The 22344-nt window shown below is 40.2% G+C and overlaps 1 protein-coding gene across 1 annotated transcript in view; it reads left to right on the top strand.

The window, feature by feature from the left end:
- The window catches only part of DOCK2 (dedicator of cytokinesis 2), a 157527-nt gene extending 137673 nt beyond the window's left edge, over positions 1-19854 (top strand). Inside the window, exons 40-52 of the mRNA XM_010406219.4 lie at positions 784-888; positions 1694-1835; positions 3475-3556; positions 5713-5797; positions 7333-7419; positions 7743-7919; positions 8450-8533; positions 10460-10597; positions 11677-11804; positions 13459-13639; positions 14929-15049; positions 16055-16197; positions 18527-19854. Of these exons, the coding sequence (XP_010404521.2) occupies positions 784-888; positions 1694-1835; positions 3475-3556; positions 5713-5797; positions 7333-7419; positions 7743-7919; positions 8450-8533; positions 10460-10597; positions 11677-11804; positions 13459-13639; positions 14929-15049; positions 16055-16197; positions 18527-18601 (1548 nt within the window). The 3' untranslated portion in view covers positions 18602-19854. The remainder of the gene's footprint in view (positions 1-783; positions 889-1693; positions 1836-3474; positions 3557-5712; positions 5798-7332; positions 7420-7742; positions 7920-8449; positions 8534-10459; positions 10598-11676; positions 11805-13458; positions 13640-14928; positions 15050-16054; positions 16198-18526) is intronic.
- Positions 19855-22344: the final 2490 nt, after the last annotated feature.

The raw sequence follows: 22344 nt of genomic DNA, 5'->3' as shown, positions 1-22344 counted from the left end.
AGGTCCAAAGGCTAGAAGAAAATTTTTGAAGGGAAATAAAATATTCAGTTATTCATTTTCCTTTAAATTTAATGAATCCAAAAAATTCCAGCCCCACAAACCATTTTTATTTCTACTCCCAATATTTCACATTTGCATGATTTTTAACAAATGTTTAGGGCTCATTCCATAGATATCCCTGAATCTTCCACAGAGAAACTGTGGAATCAAAACATGGTGTTCCTGAATGGTGCTGTGTGTAAAAAATGCGCTGTGTGTCTTTTGCTCTGTTTTTATCATGAACTAGAAGATATTTTTGCTAGTTTAAGTTGCAGTGCTGTGTTCTCACAGACATAACACCTAAATGACACTTGGTATTTTATGGAAGAAATTGTTCTAAGCCCTTTATAGGGTGTGTGCCCTTAATATGAGGCTACAGTAAAAACTGGAGTTGATCCCATACTTTGGGAAATATTTGAGGCAGGGAGTTTCTCCAAATGTATTATTTCAGTAATTCTATCAGTGGCCAAGGATGACTTTGGTGTTTTCTTTTCTCCTAAGTTAAGGGCAAACCCAGTTTTGAGGCCAAATATGAAGGTTGAAGCCATACCCATTTCACTGTGTATCATATTTGCATATAAATGTAAACAGTGTTTAACGTCCCCCAGCAGCAAACTGTGTGATAACTGATTATTGCTACAGCTCATCAGCTGAGAGCTGATAGCTCTTGCTTGTGTAGTAGAGGTTAAAAATGCATAGATAAAACCCCCAAACACAAGTAATTACAGTTGGTTTTGCTTTCAGATCCAGCAAGCAAAGTTTTATGAAAACATCATGAAAATTCTGAGGCCTAAACCAGACTATTTTGCTGTTGGATATTATGGCCAAGGATTCCCAACATTTCTAAGGGTAAACTTGTTTAAATTCTTACTTTTTCATGTATTTTCATTCTTCTTTTCTTTTCCTGTTTTCCTCATGATTAATGTCCAGATTCCTTTTTTGCCCTCTGATATGCATTGAGCTGACATATTCATACCAACTGTCTTGTACTGCTCTAAGTTTTTTCCTGAACTGCAACAGTTCCTACTTTAGGACAAAAATGGTAAGTTTGAGCTGGTTTTATTCAACATATGCTGAATCTACTCTGTTTTCTTTACTTTTCTCCAGTTTTGACTACCATGTAGGAAATCCAGACTCCAAAGGCTCTTTTTTTTTCAAGAAACCTGACAAACTAGGGAAGCAGTGCACAACTAGGTTGTACCATAGGTTTTTAAAAGGTCATTGTTTTAACCACAGTAGTGCATGAGTTCCGAGCATAAAAATAACCTAAATATTTGGTGTTTCTTACTACTAAAACCCCTCTTACATACAACAATGAATAGGGTGGCTTTCTTCACACTTGGAAAGCAACGAGAGGCCCTGATTTTGAAGTTTAAGGGCTAAAGCTGCCTTGAAAACACTGGGAAAACAGTGAAAGGATACACCAGTGTTATTGTTTTCTGAGTAATAAAACTCCAGGGTCTCTGGAGAATCAGTGCTGCTTTCCAGCACCTGGTAAAAATGGTGTTTGGCTTTAGAGTTGATTAATATTCAAAAACCAGAAACACCCATTCCAAAATCTGAACACTGCTGTGCCTTTGTGCCGATTACCACGAGCCTGTAACTTCTGCCTCAGCACCACCCAGCCCAGGAAATAACTCCTTATTCCTTGCAGAACAAAGTGTTCATCTACCGTGGGAAGGAGTATGAGAGGAGGGAGGATTTCCAGGCCCACTTGATGAGCCAGTTTCCCAGTGCTGAGAAGATGAACACGACTGCAGTGCCCGGAGAGGATGTGAGGAACTCTCCTGGTCAATGTATCCTTGGACACTTGGGAGATTGCAGAGGAAGGAGGGTTGGGAAACCTTGTTCTTAGCATGAGCTTATCTGTGTGAAACACTGATTTCCTGGAAAGGTTGAAAGTTTACTGATGTGGCAGCTCAGTTTGCAGTTTTACTTACACATCCTCCATGTCTTTTATGGTTTGTACCTAAGAGAGCTGCTGTTTTTCTAGCAGTTCTAAGGAAACTGTCTCTTTCATTCATCACAGAAACATTTAGGTTGGAAAAAACCTTTAGGATGGAGTCCAGCCAAAAACCTTGTTCACCCATGTTCCCAAGTGCTGCATCTACATGTCTTTTAAATCCCTCCAGGGACGGTGACTCAACCCCTTCCCTGGGCAGCCAGTGCTAGGGCTTGACAGCCCTTCTGGGGAAGAAAATTCACTGTAGTTCATACATGGTTCAGCTTTATTTTCTTCAAATGGCAAAACCAGTGTCACACACTTGAAGAGACTCAGTTTAAAGCAGCAAATTGTCTATTACCTCCTATTCATAGCTGTTGTGTCTTGATATTAAATTCATGTCTTCCTTGAGCATTGCTCTGCCTGGCACCACACTTTGGTATCACCTCTCTTTCTTGGCAACATAAACATGTCCTAAGTCCCTCAGAAATTTTTTTAGGAAAATTAACTCACAAAAACTGTTAACCAATTTTTAGAATGGCATCAATTAATCTTGGTTAGAATAACACTGATTATCTTCTGATTTGAGTCATTATTGACTGAGCAGATATGGGATCACCTCATTGTATCAGACATTTTTTATTTGGATGCTGATTTTCCTTTGTTAATTTTCAAGGTGATGTTGTAACACTTCACATACTCTCTTGAGTCTTTTCTGGTGGAACCTTCTGGAGGAGAAAGGGAATACTTTCTTTTCACACTGTTGGGACTGAAGTGGGAGTATTACAGGCTTGTCTAAAATAGTACATTAGGCTTGAAAGCCAAGCTCTCCCAAGTCTGTCTTGCATCTTAACTAATTAAATTTTTTTTGGATATCACCTGCTTCAGTCCTTAAGGTAAAATTTGCTCATCTATTCACAAGGAGAAGGACATAGGCACCACTACTACACTTATGCAAAAAGATCTAACCAGAGGGCATGAGTTTCAAACATACTGAAATGTGTAAGAATGTGATATATTTACTTACAAATACAGCATTCAGATTTAAAAAACAGCACTTCCATAGAAAAAGGAAATCTCAAGTAAAAGGGCTGTTCAGTTACAGATTTCAGAATTAAATGTTAACCATCATGACTTTATTCATGCCTAAGGCTACACAGTGAAACTGTTAAGATCAGATATGGTTGATGTTATTTTTGTAAGTTGCCTGAGCTTAAAAATTTAATGAATGAGTCAGTGTGATAAATTCTGCTGCAGATATTCAAGCTCAGGAAATAATAAAAATATGCAGTTCAAAATTAATATGTATTCACTGGTTACTACCGGCAGATTTTTCCTTTTTTAGCCAAGGAAATGCCAGAAACGAAACCCTGAACACTTCAGATTTTTCATCACAACATGTCTTTTTTATTATTATTATTATTATTTCCCTTGTAGCCTACAGTATTTCATACTAATAGTTAATAACATGTCCTTAACTTTCACAATTTCAGATATCCAGTGTTTTACAGTGCAGCCAGTCCTGGAGGAGCAGCCTAGATTCAAAAATAAGGCAGTGCCTGATCAAATCATAAAGTAAGTGAATTTCTGTAATAGATAGTGTAGTGAAAATCAGTCCATATTCCTAAACTGACAATCATTATTTTGTGAATTCAGTCATTTTCCAATGAATCTTAGAGTTTTTATTGTCTTAATTTACTGACTTATGTATCCATAGAATCAGAGAACAATTTGTGTGGGAAAGGACCTTCACAGGCCACCCAGTTCAATCCCCCAGGGACAATGCTCAGAGCTCCACCCCATCTCTCTGGGGTATTCCCCAGGAATTTCATGAGAGCCTGTACCCATCTACCACTGAAGAAATAACTCGTGGATGCAGGGACAGAGGTGGAATCTGTGCTTTGGGTCAAAGGTACTGAGTTTTCAACACGACTCAGACAAGTGGTGGAGACAGGGCTCTTGGATGTAACTGGCAGTGTGAGAGTGGTTGAGTTGGAGGCTCTTGAACAGAAGAATCTTGTTGTGTCTTGTCTGGTCAAGTGCAGAATAACGGTGGCAAAATGGTTTCTGCTGGTGCTATGGAGTATGGGTTTTGTAAAGGAATAAAGGAAATGAATTGACCAAAGTATTTTGAGAACAGACTGGCCAAGAGCTGCTTCCAAACCAGTTGTGCCCTTGGTCTGCAGCCCTCTCTATGGAATCTTTACTGAAGTAGCAACTGACTCAAAGGGGAAAAATAAGAATCACCTCCCCATATACAATACAGTAAATAAAGCAGATCCAAGCACAGGTCTTGTGTGGCAGGATTTTAAAATAAACAAACGCATAAACACCAAAACAAAACCCTACCCAAAAAGCCACAAAAAAATTGTGGTCCTAATTTCAACTTGATTCATTTTCAAATCAGTAACTGAAAGGCAGATTATAAATGTGGTCCTGTTTGACCAGATTTCAGCGTAGAGCCAGCCACACTTCAAACTGCTGCTGTTTATGTAGCCAAGTGTTCCATGTAGAGTATAATCTCTGCTCATATGGGAGATTTTGTAATGGTTTGTCTCAGCTGCAGAATTCAACCAAACTGCTGATAGCATCTGGTCTTGGAGATTTATTTTTATGAGTGTACCTTATTGGGCATTTAATTGTTTGTTACATTAGGCGATGAGAATGCATTTATTCTATCAAAGAGCTTCAAAATATCTGTCCTTTCAGATGGAACTGCATAAAGTGGTCTGACTCAGTGTGGCAGTATTTTCCAGTTACTTTTCTTTACTGATGAAGAAAATCTTAGCAGTTTGGATCAGAAATCATAGTTTCCAATGAGCTAACACACCATGGTTTGCTTAACTCAGATGTTTGGGGCTTCTCCACTTGTTTTTCTGGGCTTTCAAAATACAGTTCAGTTTTACTGAAAGAGATTTCCTAGATTGTTTTATTTTTCTCTGCAAAATTAGCTTTTACTTAACATGGGTTTAAATTTAATTCATCTTTAAAACAAATAATAAAAACCCAAAGGAGAGATTTTTCTGTGGACAGCAAAATACTTAGCCAAAACTCTGCAGATTCAGTACTAAAAGTCAAGTGGTTGCAAGTTTAGTGGAAAGGTGTGCTCACAATGATGGAGAATGAATCATTGGCTGACCATAACTCAAATTTGCAAAGGATCCTTTACATTGGTGTACCCCTCTACAAGTACTTATATACATTCTATTTTCTGTCACAAGAAATTGTTATTAATGGCTTCGGTTGTTTAATTTATTGAATGTTGTTCAGCATTGTGAGCAGGATTGTTAGACAAGATTAAACTGCTTTGTCATGTGCCATGTTCCAGTCCACGGGGAAAATACCAGCTCTGCTCAGTCAGTTGTTTTGAATGAAAGCGACTCCTTCCATAAACCAGGATAAAGCTGGCACGTGCCACAGCAAGAGGACAGGAGAGGAGAATTCTCTAGTCCTCCTGTAGATTTGAACATTAATCTGGATGTTCTGGAATATTTACACCTGGGAAATACACCCAGTCACAAGTTGAAGCTTAATATTTGTAAAATACTGTGTATTGACCCTGATCTGTAGGTAAAGTGATGCTTTCTGAGTTTCCAGTAAAGTCCTTTTTCATTGAGCAGTAAATTTGCTTTTAATTAAGAACTCAACTACTCGAAATATTTCTCTGTGATAACAAGATCCATTAATTTCTGGGTTCTGTATTTTACAATAGTCGTTTTCAAATCTTTCAGCTTTTATAAGTCAAACAATGTACAACGGTTCCACTATTCAAGACCAGTCAGAAAAGGATCTGTTGACCCTGAAAATGAATTTGCTGTAAGTAAATTAATGACAAGGTGATGGATGTAGTTCTGGTAACTGTGACTGAATTGTGATCCTAGCTCCTTTCTTAGGCTCAGATTACTCATTACAGACACTTTTAACTTTAAGATCTGGTTCAGAAAAACCAAATGCAAGACTTCTCTACTTCAGCATGACTCCTGTGTACTTAATTAGACATCACTGTTTCAGTTGCAGGTAAACATTATGTAGTTAAGCATGTTCAGCATGTTTGTGTTTAGCAGTAACATTTTCTGGTACAGATTTTCATTATGAAACAAGGTGACATGTAAATAAATATCAAATGCTTTGCTGCTTGTGGTTTGCAACACTTCCATCAGCTGCCACCCTGACAATGAGGTGAGTGTTGCCTGCTTTCATCAGTCCTGTGCAATCTCGACTGATGAGAGAACTGCCTGTGTCATTTTTACTCCCATGCCTAATGGCTGAATGCTGAGGAATGGCCCTCACTCTTCAAATAATCTAAGAAATCTATACCACCATGAATTACTTTTCAACATTAAGCATAAAAATGTGGTAAGTTTCTGTAATTTCACTTTACAGGTGTCTGCTATTTTATGGTTTGTTTTGAAAAGCATCCCATCCGATCCTTATGGCTAAAGCTGGGCTCTTGGCATACTGGTGGGAAAAGCCTTTTTTTTCCAAAATGTACAATTTCTGTTATGTGTGTGCTGATTAACAGAGTCAACACTTTCATGTAAGAGCTTCCTACCTGCTGTTAAATCAACACTTCACACACAAACTCTACCCTGACATGCCAGAATGTATTGTCAAGACTCAGGATGCACCTTGACTTCCTTTCCAAACTAGAGAGGTTTGAGCTCCTATATACCTTGAAATAGTTTTACAAAAACTAAATTATTGATGTTTTCATTGTTGATGATAATAGATAAGATGCATGTTTCCTTCAAAGAGGTGGGAATTGGGATAGGTGGAAGTGTCTTCATTACCTCTGTTATGGTGTTTCTCAGTACTGGCAGTTTTGATGAGCTGATACTGAAATAAGGAGCAGTATGGTAAATGAAACAGTGTCTATTCCAAACTATTCTAAAATACCAACAGCCAATCTTGTTCAAAAAAGAAAAATTAGAGGAATAAAAACAAAGTCAGAATGCTGGCAAGTTGTTACAGGGCTATTACTGCTTTTAATTGCAGAAATACCTTTTGAACATGAAGGGAGGAAATATAATCTGGGTAGAGGCGAGAGCAGTTTGTTCAATGTCAGTCATTCCATCTGTACTGGCAAAAATAGGAATACAGACTAAAAGATTCAAGGGCAATTTTCTTTTTCCCATGCTTTGTGTGGGCTCTGTGCCTGAAGATGGCCTAATCTGAAATCAGGAAAATTATTTGTGCAAGTTGCTGTGCTAGATTAAATTTGCAGTGTCTTTTTATGCAAAAATATGCATGTTTTCCATCTACATCCATTTCACTCTGACATCTCAGAAGGCAGAAAAGATTAAAGTTTCAATCCTGAACTATCATTTTGTCCTGCTGTGTTTTTTTAATAGTCTATGTGGATTGAGAGGACATCATTTGTTACAGCCTACAAACTTCCAGGAATCCTGCGCTGGTTTGAGGTGGTCACCATGTCACTTGTGAGTATTAACGTGCTCAGAGCCCATCCAGCTTGCAGCCATTGAATTCTCATGTCCAGGCCAGCTTGCAAAACCATCACACAAGGCTACTGTAGCTTATTTTATACATACAAAACTTGTTATTTACCTTTAATTTTTCTACTGTTCAATACATGATCAACATATCTTATGTCTGATTTATAGTTTCAGGACCAAGTCCTAAGAGAATTGAACTGTGTCGGTTTGCTGAATTGCAAAACTGTTGTTCATTTGTGGGATTTTTATAAAACCAAAAAGACCTGTTTATATCTTTATGAACCTTAGAAGTCTTTTGTCTCTTACAGTCCACAATTAGTCCTTTAGAGAATGCTATTGAGACTATGTCCACGACGAACGAAAAAATTTTGATGATGATTAACCAGTACCAGAGTGATGAGAACCTCCCTATTAATCCACTTTCCATGCTTCTGAATGGAATTGTTGATCCAGCTGTTATGGGTGGCTTTGCTAAATATGAGAAGGTAGGAGCTTTGGAGTCACTGCAAAGAACATTCTCACGTGCATCATTTCATAATCCTCCTACATCCTTTGTTAAAGGGGTAGCGCAGTGTGGATGGGGAATAGGAAAGCCATAATTCCATCAGTTAAGGGATCCTCATATCATCCTTTCCTGGTCACCTCTGTCTTTGAAAGCAAACCAAAATAACTGAAGCCATTAATTGATGTAAATCATGATACTCCAAATCTGTGCCTTTTTAGTTTTGCTGTAAACTTAACAAAAGAAATGATAATTGGGTTTCATAATAAGGGTCTCAAACTCAGAAGTGTTGGATAAAGACCTAACACATTTTAACCAAAAAGAGCACCTCAGCTCCCAACTGATAGAGGGAGGAATTCTCACCAGCAGCATCTGGCTAAGGACCATGCAGATGTCTCTCCTCTTTGATGACCAATATTATGATCACCAGCTAGGCTCTGTGGATTAATGATTGATTTCTTTACCTGTCAAAATGATGGACTGTATTTATTTTTATTTTTTTTTGTGTTTAAGGCTTTCTTTACAGAAGAATATATCAGAGACCATCCAGAGGATGAAGAAAAGCTGAATAGGCTCAAAGATCTGATTGCTTGGCAGGTAATTTCTCACTGACAGCCACCACTGAGGCTTCACCAGTGGCTCCTTTGTGCCATTCCTCTCTAGCAGGAGAAGATAGCATTGAGATGATTGTATCATTTCCACTTTTTTTTACCCCATGAAACGTATTTTGTACACATCTGGAATGGTTTATCAAAAGCCACATATAACAGGCTACATTTATGGTTAAAAGGGCCAGGATTTCCAACTTGGGTTGTATTCCTGAAGACAAAACTGAGAGCATGACAAAAGTCATAATGATTTCATGAATTTGTGGAGTTGGCAAATGTCTCACACTCTCTTGGGAAACAACTCTTTCCTAGAGTATTTGCTTTCTGTGGAGGGTTTTTTTTCTTTTCTTTAGAAACCTTAATGGAGTGTTTGCTTCTCTCAGAAATTATTTTCATGCTCAATGACCCTTCAGGATAACTGCTATGTGTCTTCTGTGTGCAAATAGCATGGAAGACTATTCAGAAATACTTTTAAGCTCCATCTCCAGAGGAGAACTGAATATTCTCCCTATACTGGCAGCACTGAGGTTATTTGGGTTTACTCTTTATTATTTTATATATAGTGTAGATATGATAAGACAACCAGCCTGCAGAACCCTTTTGTCATCAAGGAGGAAAATGCACCTATGGGAGGTAGTGGCAGAAAAAACTCTATTTTTGCTGAGATTCAAGGGAAAACGGCTCTTCCTGTTGACCTGATAATGATAATGGAGCAGAGAAAAACATGACCCCAGAAATGATCCATTCTATTTCCATTATCTAGTCCAAAATAGAAATCATTGCTATCAATAGATAGACAGAGGGATGGTAAGAAATAGTGAGATTTCATCTGGGGTTTTACTACCAGAAATGAATGGCTCAAGGTATTTCACCTCACATTACATGTCTCATTTTTTGTACTTACTCACAAAAACATCCCTGGAAACATCCAAGGTCAGGTTGGCTTTGAGCAACCTGTTGGGCTTGTCCCTGTCTATGGCAGGGAGTTGGACTGGGTGACCTTTAAAGGTCCCTTCCAACCCAAACTACTCAATGATTCTATGATTCTGTCTCTCTTTCATAGATGAGAAAGAGCAAAAATTTACCATTTATTCCTCTCTCAGCCTTGAAATGAATCTTCCAAATAGTTTAATGGAATTGTTTGTACTACTTTTTAATGTTTTTGAAGTTTCTTCCTGTTTCATTTTGATTCATCTCAGTTTGGTTATTAGTTTGAGTCGTACCTTTACAGTTTCTCCTGTGTCATTGCCCACCACACCTCTGTCTCTTGTGGCTTTCTGGCCATCAGAAGTACTCAGTGGATTAGTGGTATTGATTGACCATAACACCAGCTGTCATTAGGAAATAAGTGGTAATTTCTGCCTATCCCTGCAAATCCCTCTGAGGACAATCAGGTCTGTCAGTAACAGATGGGCTTTAATACCACGTTTTTAAAAGTTATATTGAAATTGAACTTCCATGAAATATGACCAATGAGATGGGTGGACCAATGTTCCCAGTATTTACTGAGTCAGAACACAAAAAGGAAGCACGGAATATAAGTGGATTTTACAAAAAAACCCCAGATATTAATGCAAAGTACTAAAAGCTGAAGTAAAGCAGTTAGAAAAGGTTTGTGGCAGAAGGGGAGCTAGAAGTGTTTTACACAAATCTCACAACATTAAAATACATAGAATAGAGAAGACAGCCTCTGTGAGGCAGCCAACATTTTCAGAAATTTACTGGGAATACCCATTTTCCATGAGCCTTCTCCATCTTGTATTTGCTGCTCAAAGCCAATATCAATGGGCAAATCCACCTGCCAGTCACAGGAAGAGTTTTGCAGTTGATTTACCAGATAATTTAAACAGAGCCAGAGAGGTTGTTGGACCCACTTGAGAAGTCTCACCTTTTTTCTTCTTTTATTCCTCTTAAGATACCTTTCCTTGGGGCTGGAATTAAAATTCATGAAAGAAGAGTTTCTGATAATCTTCGTCCTTTCCATGACCGGATGGAGGAATGTTTCATGCACTTAAAAGTTAAAGTGGAAAAACAATATGGAGCCAGAGAATTGGTATTACTCTCCTTTTAACCTCTACCTCAATTTCTCTTTATTTAATATACATCTTGTTCTAAACAAAATCATGCTTTTTTTTTTTTTTTTTGCTTGTGGGTTTTCTTGTGCTCTGAAGGTAGTAGGATCTGAGTTGCATCATCCAAGAGCTGATTCAATTCTCTGACACATCAAATATTCCTCATTCTGGAAGATTTTTACTGTATTTTATTGCAACTTAAAGTTGCAAGTCTTTTCAACCTTATTGAGGAAGTAAAAGCAAGTTCTTATGTTTGTTCTCTTTATTTTTTTTCTTAGTGGTTTAGGGCTTTGATCTGGAATTGATGTCTCCCTGTGCCAGCCACTTCCAGCTGTGCTGTGAAGTAAAACCTGCCGTGTGTATAATACTATAAATACTAGTTGAGAAGAAACTGAAGTATCTGGGAATTGAAGGATAACTTCTGAATACAAACTCCCCAGACAATTCTTGAATAAAATATTCTATCTGAGTTGTGCAGGCTAGCAAGAATGATGGTGCCTGGCTTTTGTGATTAAACACCAGTTACTTTGGAAATTATTTTATATTGTTGCTTTCAGCGTTGGTGATTTTACAATAGGACTTATTTATACTGTTATAGGGGGAAAAGTAGCAAGTTTCTAACCTAAATTTTGGATATGTGCTGTGTTATATACCTATATGATGAAAATTCTATATATCTATCTGAGTATGGTTTTTGTTTTGCAATAATTTCCTTGAAATCATGTCATTGCGATGATAATTGCAATAACAGAGGCTGTAATCTACAATCAGCAATCTTGCCTCTTGCTTGAACCCTCCAGCACTCTTAGGGACCAGCACTTAAAAAACCCATCCTATTTAAAATTTTGAGGAGAATGTACTTTGTGAATTGAGTTTGGGAGGTTTGAAGAGTAAGAATTCATCCAGACACAAGATAACTGACAGTAATTAATGGGAGCAGACAACTCCTTTCATGCCAAGTGTTAAACATCTGCACAGTCTTCAAAACCTGGTGTGAAAAGGATGAATTAAAGATCCCAGGGTTGTTTGACAGAACGTGTTTCTCTTTTCCATCCTGTAGCCAGAGTTTGATGACAAGAGGGTCGGACGGCCAAGGTCGATGCTGAAATCCTACCGTCAGTTATCCTTTATCTCCATGTGTTCCATGAATTCAGACTGCAGTACTCCCAAAAAACCTGCTTCCGAAAGGTTGGTTGTAAATACAGTACAAATTCTTTTTCAGTCCTGTTTTTTAATCAGTTTTATGAAAGGAAACAAAAAGATTTTAAAAAAAGAATAAAGACCACCAGCAGCCTTTTCAGACAATACCAACATTATTTTTAACTGTAGCTATCACTTCCTCCAGGCTCAAAACTACAGCATTTCTATTTTAATAGACAAAATGTACTCAAGTGTCATTGAAAAAAAAAAAACAAAGTGGCATTTCTTTTTCAGAAAATAAGTATTTTAAAAATTAAATTACTTTTCAAAAATTTATGAAGATCTGGGGTTTTTTACAAGTTTCTTTTTATACAGCTTTTAACTTAATTAGCATCTTTTTGTTTATAAAATGTGAATAGGAAAGGAACAACCTTTACAAACTTGAAAAGGAGGTGGAACATTTTAGTAAAGTCTGTAGTAATGTAAAATGCTTTGCCTAATGTGCTTTAACTGCAGCACTGGAAAACAAAAAGACTTTTAAGTTTGAGAGAACAATTATGGGTATAGCTTTTCCATCCACAAATTGTTTTGTTCACTTTATAAATTGTCTTTCAAGTGCATAGAACTTCTTCCCAAACAGGATACGTATAAAACTGAACTTGTTGAGCAGTGTTTGATTATTTTTTTAAACATCTGATCTCCCTTTTTGAGTAGTTCACTTTGAAAAAGTCCAGTGGTGTATGACCCTAATGTGGAAGGGTTGCTTCTTAAGACACCCCTTTTTCATGCATGTTTGATGGCCAGCCCAGTGTTGAGCACTCCTCACATACTGAGATTCCTGAGGTTGCTTCTCCTGCCCTTCAGCTTCCCCTTCAGAAGGGTGGGGCAGGCAAACGTCATTTGTGTGCTGCAGTAAATCAGGACGCCTCTGACAGAACCAGAAAAGCCCACTGAAGCAACTGTATCAAGCACCTGGTTTTAATTCTTAGGATGCTAATTTGTTTCTGGGAAGCACAGGCCAGCAGACTCACCACACTACTTGATTTATCAATTTTTATGTTACAAAAGAAGTTCGGTCCCATGTTCCAAAGGCTGATCACATCAGCAGAGAAGGGAGTAAAGCCAGAACCAATTTCATGGGCTTTTTTTTTAATGAGAAGTAGCCCAATTTTTAAACTGTAAAAATTAAAGGAAGAGAGAAAGTGGAGGGGGGGTTAATCCCTGGGTGTGTGCATTCTTGTCCAATATGGTGAAACAAATAGGAGGATGCATTTAAAACATGGCAACAAATAGCAATACTCTCTTCCACTTTGGTTCTCTTACAACCAGAAGAGCATGTCTTGCTTTCAGCACCAGCATCACCACACATCAACTTGCCATGTGAGCTCCACTCTGTTTAATTTAGGAGTTCTTAAGCTGATGCACAAATCTTTAAACAGGGATTTGAGCTCATTTTAAAATTTTACATTCTTCGCTACATTTTAAGACAGTGTCATTCTGCCTGCAGGCATCTTATTTGTATCTCCACTTGCCAGCTGCTGAAGCACATCCTATGCTTTTTGCCAGCAGTTTGCAAGGCTGCCTAGAAAGTAGAAGGAAAGAATGACCTGCATTTATATTTCATGGGGAAATGACATCAGAATACCAGTGGCTTTTAAAATATCACTCAGCAACTTGTACTTTCTTTCTTTTGCTCCTGCAGCTTTGATCTGGAAGCAGTGCTACCAAAGCAAGTAAAAGCAGAATCAGAGGAGACTGCTCCACAAAATAATCCTCATCCTGAAGTCAAGATGAGAAAGTCCAAAAAAAGAACAAAAAGAAGCAGTGTGGTGTTTGCTGATGAGAAGACAGCAGCTGATATTTCTATCTCTGAGATGAAATGTGTATGTTACTGATTTAGAGTAGTATCTTATAATCCATTAAAATCCATTTCCTTAGAAAAAGAAAAATATATCCCAGAGAACTGCAGCTGTCATAAAGGGAAGTATGCAGGATGCAGAGATGATCTGCCCTGCCATGAATGAAACATGCAAGATGCTGTGGAGGAAACAAATCAGTGAGAAAATCAGAACATCTCTCCTGGCTTCTGGTGACAGATAACAGAGCTCTGAGGCTGCAGATGTGGAGCCTGGTTAGCTCAAAAAGGAGCACTGTGTTGGGAGGGTTAAGCTGCTTTCCTGTGGAGAGGCAATTGACTGTGCTGACATTTCATGGCAGCTCCTCGCAGTCAGGGCTATTTCAAAAGTGATGAGCCCTGTACGTTTTGTACCTTGTTATGGAACATACAGCTGTTAGGAAATTGCAAGATTGCAAACAGCACTCCTTAAATGGTGCCAGACTGAAGTTTGGAAGCACTGGCATCTCTCGCTCCATAGATCATCCGAGTGCTTTTATTGCACTGCTGGATCATTACAATGACTTATGTAACTTACACTGGGCCTTTTTATATATATAGTTTAATCCTCAGGAGAATTTTCTTTTGGTATATATCCTCTTGATACACAAGCCTCATCTAAATTAAAGAGTCAGGCAGTAACAGATTGCTGAGTTACATGGAGGGAGCATAAATAATTTGATCAACTGTTTGAAGGAATCATCAAAGGTAAAATGAATTGAGTAGAAAGCCAAGATTGTTTGGGGAAGCACAGAGAAACTCACAGATGATTATGACTGTCTATCACTGCATGTCCTTATGCAAAAGGGAGATAAGCACAGTCCTGCTTTGAGAAGCACTGATATACAAAACCAAGTAACACCTTTGGCTTTTGATTAAATTAGATAACACATACACCAAACTGTGGGGATCTCACTGTGTATTGAGTTAAAGGACTTTCTTCTGCTTCAAAAAAGCAGTGACAAGACTTTGCAGCAGCCAAGCTGGGTATGTTAATGCGATAGGGAAAAATGTTTTCAAAACTTAATTTTACTTTGCAGATCACACCCAGAGTTGTCTGATGGTATTATGCCAAAAATAGAGTAGGAATTCAGGTTTCAGATCACAGATTACTTCTGTAACTTTTTTAGAATATTTTTTTTCAATGTAGAATGAGAAGTTTCTAACTATAAATTATCTGAAAAATTGTTGCATGTTTTTAGATTGTATGTAGTATGATATATGGACCAAAGTCTCAGTTCATCATCTCAGTTCATGCTGTGGTTTTTTATTTAACAGCTGTCAAGGAAATATGAGTTCATGAGTGATACCAACCTCTCAGAACATGTGGTGGCACCTCAGAAGACTTCTGTCCTCAAGCAGATGAGCACTGTCAGTCGTTCTATGCCAACTATCCCAGGTAAGGTGCTTACACTAGGGTGAGAGTTCTGAACTTTACTGGGATGTTAAGAAAAAGCAATGAAGGGTTTGCTCCAAGCAGGGCTGGCAGCTCTCTCCATCCTTGTGAAATCCACTGGGACAAAGATTATAACTGAAGTGTGTACTGTGCATGTGAGGCTGGGCTGCTCCAAATGCTTGGTAACACCATACCTGTGCCAACATGCAAATTCTAAAACTGTTACTCCTGGAGCTCCAAATTTCACTTCCTTGTACAGTGTGAGCATTCCTGCTGCCTAGAAAGAGGCAAGGTTTATTCAGCTTCCCTGCTCTGTAGGGTCTCACGAGCAGAAACAAGGGCTCACAGCCAAGGGCAGTGTGTGAAACAGGGAGAAATGCTCCGTGCTTTGCTTTGGGGGATGAATATCCCCAGAAGTTGCCCCATAACAGGATTTCACCTTCTGCTTTTGAAGCCAGAGAGGAACCCCATAGATTCCCTCACCATTGGAGGCAGGGGAAGCAAGATAACACACTTGCCCCCCAGACAGATGGGTGGTTGTGTTAAAGGGAAGGGAAAAGTGACTAAAGTTGGAGCTCATCTCTAGGCTGGGGCACAGTGAGAAAACAGACACAGTTTCAGTATCTTTTAATCCCTTGTTCCATAGGACATCCCATTTTTTAGCCTGCATTTCACCTGTCCTGCTCACTCTCCCTCTCTTTCCAAATGCCTGTGACAGATGTTTAGCACAACACAACAGACTGTCATGGCCCACTTCTTTGTCATATTATCTATTTTTAATTCTTTGGCCAGATTGGTTCTTTTTTTTCCCTGTTCAGTTTCAATGTACTGAAGTTTATTGTTTCCCCATTATTTAATTTTTTATTCTAAGGTTATAGTTAGATTAAAAATGTCTCAATTTTTCCTAGTCATTGCAGTAGTTCATTATTTTGAGTTCTGTTTTGTCTTACACTCTGGCCATCCTTTTTTGGTTTTGCTTTGTGTAACCAATATTGTTTCCATTCTAAGGATTAACTCTGTCTGTCAGCACTGTGGCACCCGATGAAACAATTGCGTCACACAGGCTGAGCCAGCCAGTGTTTCCTACCACCTCAGATGGTGACAAGAAAACCATCAAAAGAAAGAAAGTGAACCAGTTATTTAAAACAATGGTAGGTTCTGTGTGTTTGTGGGGGGGGAAGGAAGTGCTACATGTTCAAAAATTCTATGCCGTGAAAATTAAATATTTTTGAGATTAATAGGCTCGTAAGTCAGATTCTGCTTTTTTTTCCCTTTATGCTTTTGTCAGACAGAGTGGGGTGGAAGCTCAATGTGGAAGCAAAGCTGGCTGTGGCAGCGCTTCCAGCAGGAGGGTGCAGGGATGGAGGGATGGAAAGGTGAAGGAATGAAGGGATGGAGGGATGGAAGGATGAAGGAATGAAGGGATGGAGGGATGCGGGGATGCAGGGATGCAGGGATGGAGGGATGCGGGGATGCAGGGATGGAGGGATGCAGGGATGGAGGGATGAAGGGGATGGAGGGATGGAGGGATGCAGGGATGCAGGGATGGAGGGATGAAGGGGATGGAGGGATGCAGGGATGCAGGGATGCGGGGATACAGGGATGCAGGGATGGAGGGATGCAGGGATGGAGGGATGCAGGGATGCGGGGATGCGGGGATGCGGGGATGCAGGGATGCAGGGATGCGGGAATGATGCGGGGATGCGGGGATGCGGGATGCGGGGATGCGGGGATGCAGGGATGTGGGGATGTGGGAATGCAGGGATGTGGGGATGTGGGGATGCAGGGATGCAGGGATGCGGGGATGTGGGGATGCAGGGATGTGGGGATGCAGGGATGGAGGGATGCAGGGATGGAGGGATGTGGGGATGCGGGGATGCAGGGATGCAGGGATACAGGGATGCAGGGATGAGGGGATGCAGGTATGTGGGGATGCGGGGATGCAGGGATGTAGGGATGCAGGGATGTGGGGATGCAGGGATGCGGGGATGCAGGGATACAGGGATGCAGGGATGAGGGGATGCAGGGATGCGGGGATGCAGGGATGCAGGGATGCGGGGATGCAGGGATGCAGGGATGCGGGATGTGGGGATGCAGGGATACAGGGATGCAGGGATGAGGGATGCAGGGATGCGGGGATGCAGGGATGCAGGATGCGGGGATGCAGGGATGCAGGGATGCGGATGTGGATGCAGGGATACAGGGATGCAGGGATGAGGGGATGCAGGGATGTGGGGATGCAGGGATGCGGGATGCAGGATACAGGGATGCGGGGATGCAGGGATGCGGGGATGCAGGGATGCGGGGATGCAGGGATGCAGGGATACAGGGATGCAGGGATACAGGGATGCAGGGATACAGGGAGGTACCTGGGTTTGCAGTTCCGCTCCCGCACCGCGAGAGGGCGCGGGTGGCCCGCCGAGTGCCGGCGCCGGCAGGGAGGGAAGGAGGGAAGCGGCAATTCCCGGTGGGATCGGACGGGGCAGGGACGGGGCCGGGACGGGGCCGTTCGGAGCGGGCTGGTCACGGCACAGGGAGAAGATGCTCAGTGGAGATGCTTAATGGAAAGTAGAAATCGGCTCCCGCTGGAGTCGTCACTCTTGCTTAAAGCCGGCTGCCTTCCTTTAAAGTGAGGAAAGTTCACTGACGTCTGAAATTGTCATAAAACTAAAACTATTTCATTTAACTCAGTATTTGTCAGCAAAAAAAGTGTGTCTAGAGCAGCTATTGGGACGTAGAATGTGAAAGTTTTCCTACTTTGAAGGTAGTGGGAGGGTGACAATGCAGATGAGGGTAGCTACCAACATGCATTACTGCATACGTATTCTGGGTCACTTGTAGTATTTTACACATCAACTTTTCTGATCTTTCAATGCAAAGGGTTTGATGTTTTGGTTTCTTTTTTCTAGGTAATAGATTTCACTTATATTCATTACTTTCTGCAGTGTTGTTTGGTTTTTGGGTTTTTTTTAAATAATGCCTTCAGGGACCATAGAGTAACATTTAGGAAAACCTTCAGTTTAAATGTGTTCATAACCTATTTTTCTGGTAGAAACAAGAATAACCTATCAATTTGAAGTCTATAGTATTTCACTTACATTCAATTTATCACACACTTGCTCTTTTTAGACCCAGGAGTTGCAGCTTTTCAGCACTATCTCATCCACTCATATTTAAAATTAAATAGCATATAAAGTACAGAGGATAGAATGTTCATTCTTACATGGTGGAAAAATGATTAACTAAAGCTAAAAACCCAGTTATGAAGTGCTTCACTGCATGTTTGGAATCATGTGGACAGGTTTAAATACAGGTTTAAGGTTTTGCAGAATAGAGAAATTAATTCAAAACATGCAGGATTTGGTCAATGTCTTTTTTTCTCTAGCTACAGCTTAAGCCACAAGTAATGAATATACATATCACTGAATCCAACACAGAATCACTTTTAACTTACAAAAATCTGTTTTGGTGTTTTTTCAGCGCATTTCCAGAGTTCTGGAAGATGGAAAGCAGTCTGTGGAGCAGCATTTCAAACCTTCATCAACAGATCTGTGATCAATTTTTACGAGACCACTTCTCAACAGAAAATAATTACATCTACCTACAAATATTCCATTTTAGAGCACCATCCACTCTAAAGAAAGGCACTGATGGAGAATATGAACACCATGGGCTCTGATAAGTTACTTGTCATACAGATACAGGAATAACATTTGAGGAAAATACTGCAGGATGTGTCCACTGGGATCTGAACAGAAGCCTCTGGTTGTACAGGCCAAAGGGAACTGTGTGTTCCCTGGGAACAAAGCTTGTTCCTGGGAAGGGAGGTGTACTGAAAGGGCATCTGCAATGCTCACTGTGTAATGCAAGTCGGGCTCTGTTCTTTCCAGAGAGCAGAGGAGTTATAGTTTTCTGGAGTTTGTACAGACCACTCCAGATATCCTTAAACCCTCACTGGCAGTGTAGCCAGGGCAACAGGTGGCTCAGCACAAAATAGCCACTGACAATTTACTGTGAGGCTGCAGCTGGATTTACAGCCCTCAGATCCCTGTGCTGCTCCCAGCACACTGCTCTGTATCCTCAATCTTTCCCCAGTGATGTCCGTGGCTGTGACACCATATGCCTGAGTTATTTGCAGAACAGCAGCTGTTATGTGGAAAACATGCAAAAGTTTATTTACACATGTACAAATTGACCTTACAGCCAGCAGCACAATGAACAAAAGCTACATTTTCTGCTGTTCAATAAAATGTTACAAATCTGGTTTATTTGCCCTGACCCTTTCTCCCTGACATCTCCAGGTATCATCATATAAAAGGTAATAGGTTTTTACTGACAGCAAATGGAATTCTATGAGCCCAAGTTTTCTGCTTTTAGATTGATTTTCTGTGTCTTCCCACCTCATGAGGTAGAGTTGGGAGGTGATGTCTCACTGGTGTGAAGCACCACAGCACTGCAGGTCAGCACCTCAGGGTTTTTATAACCTGTCAGTTCTTTCTCTTTCTAAGTTTCTTATCCAGATAGAAGGGGAATCTAAAAGAGAATAAATGATTTCCTTCACTCATCCCTTTCTGTTTCAGACACCTACATAGGTTTATACTAAGTAAATAAAATATGTTCATGTACAGTGTTGTGGATGGGGGAACTGCCTTGTTGCCATTTCTATGGATTCGGGAAAGACAAAGAGGTTAAAGTTATTCCTTGCTGTGGAGTTGGGTCTATGGAAAGACATCTGTAGTTTGTTTAAGCTTAAGTTTTTCCATCAACACTTTAACATACAGTGCGAATAAATTAGTTTTATGAATTTAGACCCTGCAAGTTGTCAGAGTGAAGCTGTTTTCTACAGGAACAGTTAGTGATTGTTTTCTGTGAGAGGCTTGGAATATTTGCCATTGGAACAAATGCTACACCTTCACCAGAATAACCACAGACAGCAAAACAAAATGGGCCCAGTTTTAACACTACAGTTTGGCATGAATTCTGACAGACTTCTTGTTTCATTTTGTTTCATTTGCTTTCCACAGCAACTTGATAATGCTTCTGAAGAGGCACAGAGGAGGAAAAAGGCTTTCCTAGGAAAAAGGTTTCTGTTTAATAGAGAAGGTTATCTGTGAGTGAGAGAAAGTGAAAGGTAGAAGGGTGCACATTTAACATCTTGCTAACCTGGGGGAAGAGGAGGGAGGGTATCAAAACTGTCCTTCAATATTATCTGCAGATACTTTAAATACAGCACAAAATGAACAAGTATTTTAGAAGAAAAGGTGTGGTTCTATTGGAAATGAGATGATGAAAAGAACGATTTATTCTTTGTGAAAATACCAGTTAAAGGTTACCTTTTGTTTATTGTGTCTTGCAGATACTTTTTCAGGTGAGTGGGATAATAGAGTTTTACCTCTAGCTGTTACTATAAATTGTTATTGAAATACTGTGACTCAAAATGAAGAAGTAGGAAGAATGTAAGTGAAAGAAGAGCCAGAAACAAATACTAGGAAGGCAGGAGCACAATGTCCAAAGGAAGTTTGGTGTTGGGTGTTAAGCCAGTGGCTCAAGATTCGTGCTTGCGTTTTGCTCAGGTTTTAGTACAGTTTTTGGTGAAGGGTTTACATTCTCATTTAGTTTACTAAATATCAGCAATAATTCTTCTTATTTGTCCCACACCACAGATTGTCCTCCTCTTGCCAGCCCAAGTTTCAAGCCTGAAATCCTGTCAATCAACTCCGAGCAGAAAAGTAAAATTAACCAAGAAAAAATAGCTGCCAAAACTATGGAATTCATAGAACTGGAGTTTTAAGGATGTTTGGACAACAAGCTCCAGCCTTTCACAAGTTTCCAAAAACTGTGGATACTGACATTTTGTCCAAACAAATGACATAGCAGCATGAAGGACAATTGATGCCCTGGGATAATAAAGTGCCGGTATGGCAACATCTGTTTAAAAATGTAAATCAGCACTGATTGCTGCCATTTCTGTCACAAGCTCAGCAGGGCTTTAGTTCATGTATGCAGAGGGGAGGGACAGAACCTGTATTTGACATTCTTTGAGGGGAAGCACAGAGGGCAGAAATTTCCTCCAGGACAGGGTCAGGCTTTGGCTGCTGTCGAGGGAATTAGTGCAGCAGGAGAGGCTTCATCTCTCACCGTGCAGGTCAGGAACACAACCACATTCTCATGTGCTTTTCTGTACCAGTTATTTCCCTTCTCTTCAACATTTCCAACAGTCTGGCTGGTGACAGCCTGCTTTGCTCTCACGTGGCACTGAGATAATGATGGGGTTGTGTGAGTCTGTAACTAATGAGCTGTTTGCAGACAGGAAAGCTGCACGTGCCACTGAGATTTGATGAGCTGACCTGCACGGAGCTGTTACACTGCAATGACCTAAGATGCATTTAAGCTGCACATTGGAGTTCAGTTTAGGCAGAAATCTCAATTTTAGACAGACACAGGTACCTGGGTGTCTCTATGGAGTGTAACACCGTGTTAGAGGTGCTGGTCCAGCCCCAGGAGCTGCTGTGTCAGTGCAGCACAAGGTCTGGTCACACACAGCAAATGTTGGCATTTACTCACATCAGGGTACTCAGGAGTATCTTCATCTGACTTGGGTCTCCAGCCTGCCCTTGTTTGTGCCATGTAGTCATGCTAAGTTCTTATTATGGAATTATGACCTAAATATTCATTCTGGAGGGAAATTAATGCTCTTAAAATCTCGATAAAAATTAGCTGGTGTGAGCTATAGGAAAATGGTCAGAGTCTAAGTCAATAAGGATCAAGTTTCTGAGGAGGAAGGAGAGTTTTATTAAAGATTTTACAGACCTTAGGAACACATTGTTCTGGAACTCGAATGTGTGATAGACCTGTGTACCTGCTTGACATTGAACTTTTATCCTATCACATGCACTCTGTAACCTGCTTTATTAGACAGTAGAAATTGTGAGTGAGTAGAACCATAGAATGGTTTGGGTTGGAAAAGACCCTAAAGATCAGCCATTCCCAGCCCCCGGTGGGGGTGTTGGTGCCACTGGTTATTCTGTGAGAAGTCCATCGACACATTAGACATCATGGTATCTCTGTTTTCATTTGTTCCACCCTGATCACAGGATGAGGGCACTTTTAGAATGAAGAGATGTTAAATATGTTTTTAGAATAGCATGGTAGGAATGAGAAAGTGATTTTGGTTTTTATTAAATCCGGTTTCCATTTAAGTCAGCTAAGGTCCAGGAGTTGTGCTTAAAGGCACCCAACCACATAATTCTCTATGCCACTTCCTCTGCTGTTTTCAAGGATTTTAGCTTAACAATCAT

Source organism: Corvus cornix, chromosome 13 (genome assembly GCF_000738735.6).
Source record: "Corvus cornix cornix isolate S_Up_H32 chromosome 13, ASM73873v5, whole genome shotgun sequence".
Taxonomy (NCBI): domain Eukaryota; kingdom Metazoa; phylum Chordata; class Aves; order Passeriformes; family Corvidae; genus Corvus; species Corvus cornix.
This window is presented reverse-complemented; position numbering and strand designations above follow the sequence as displayed.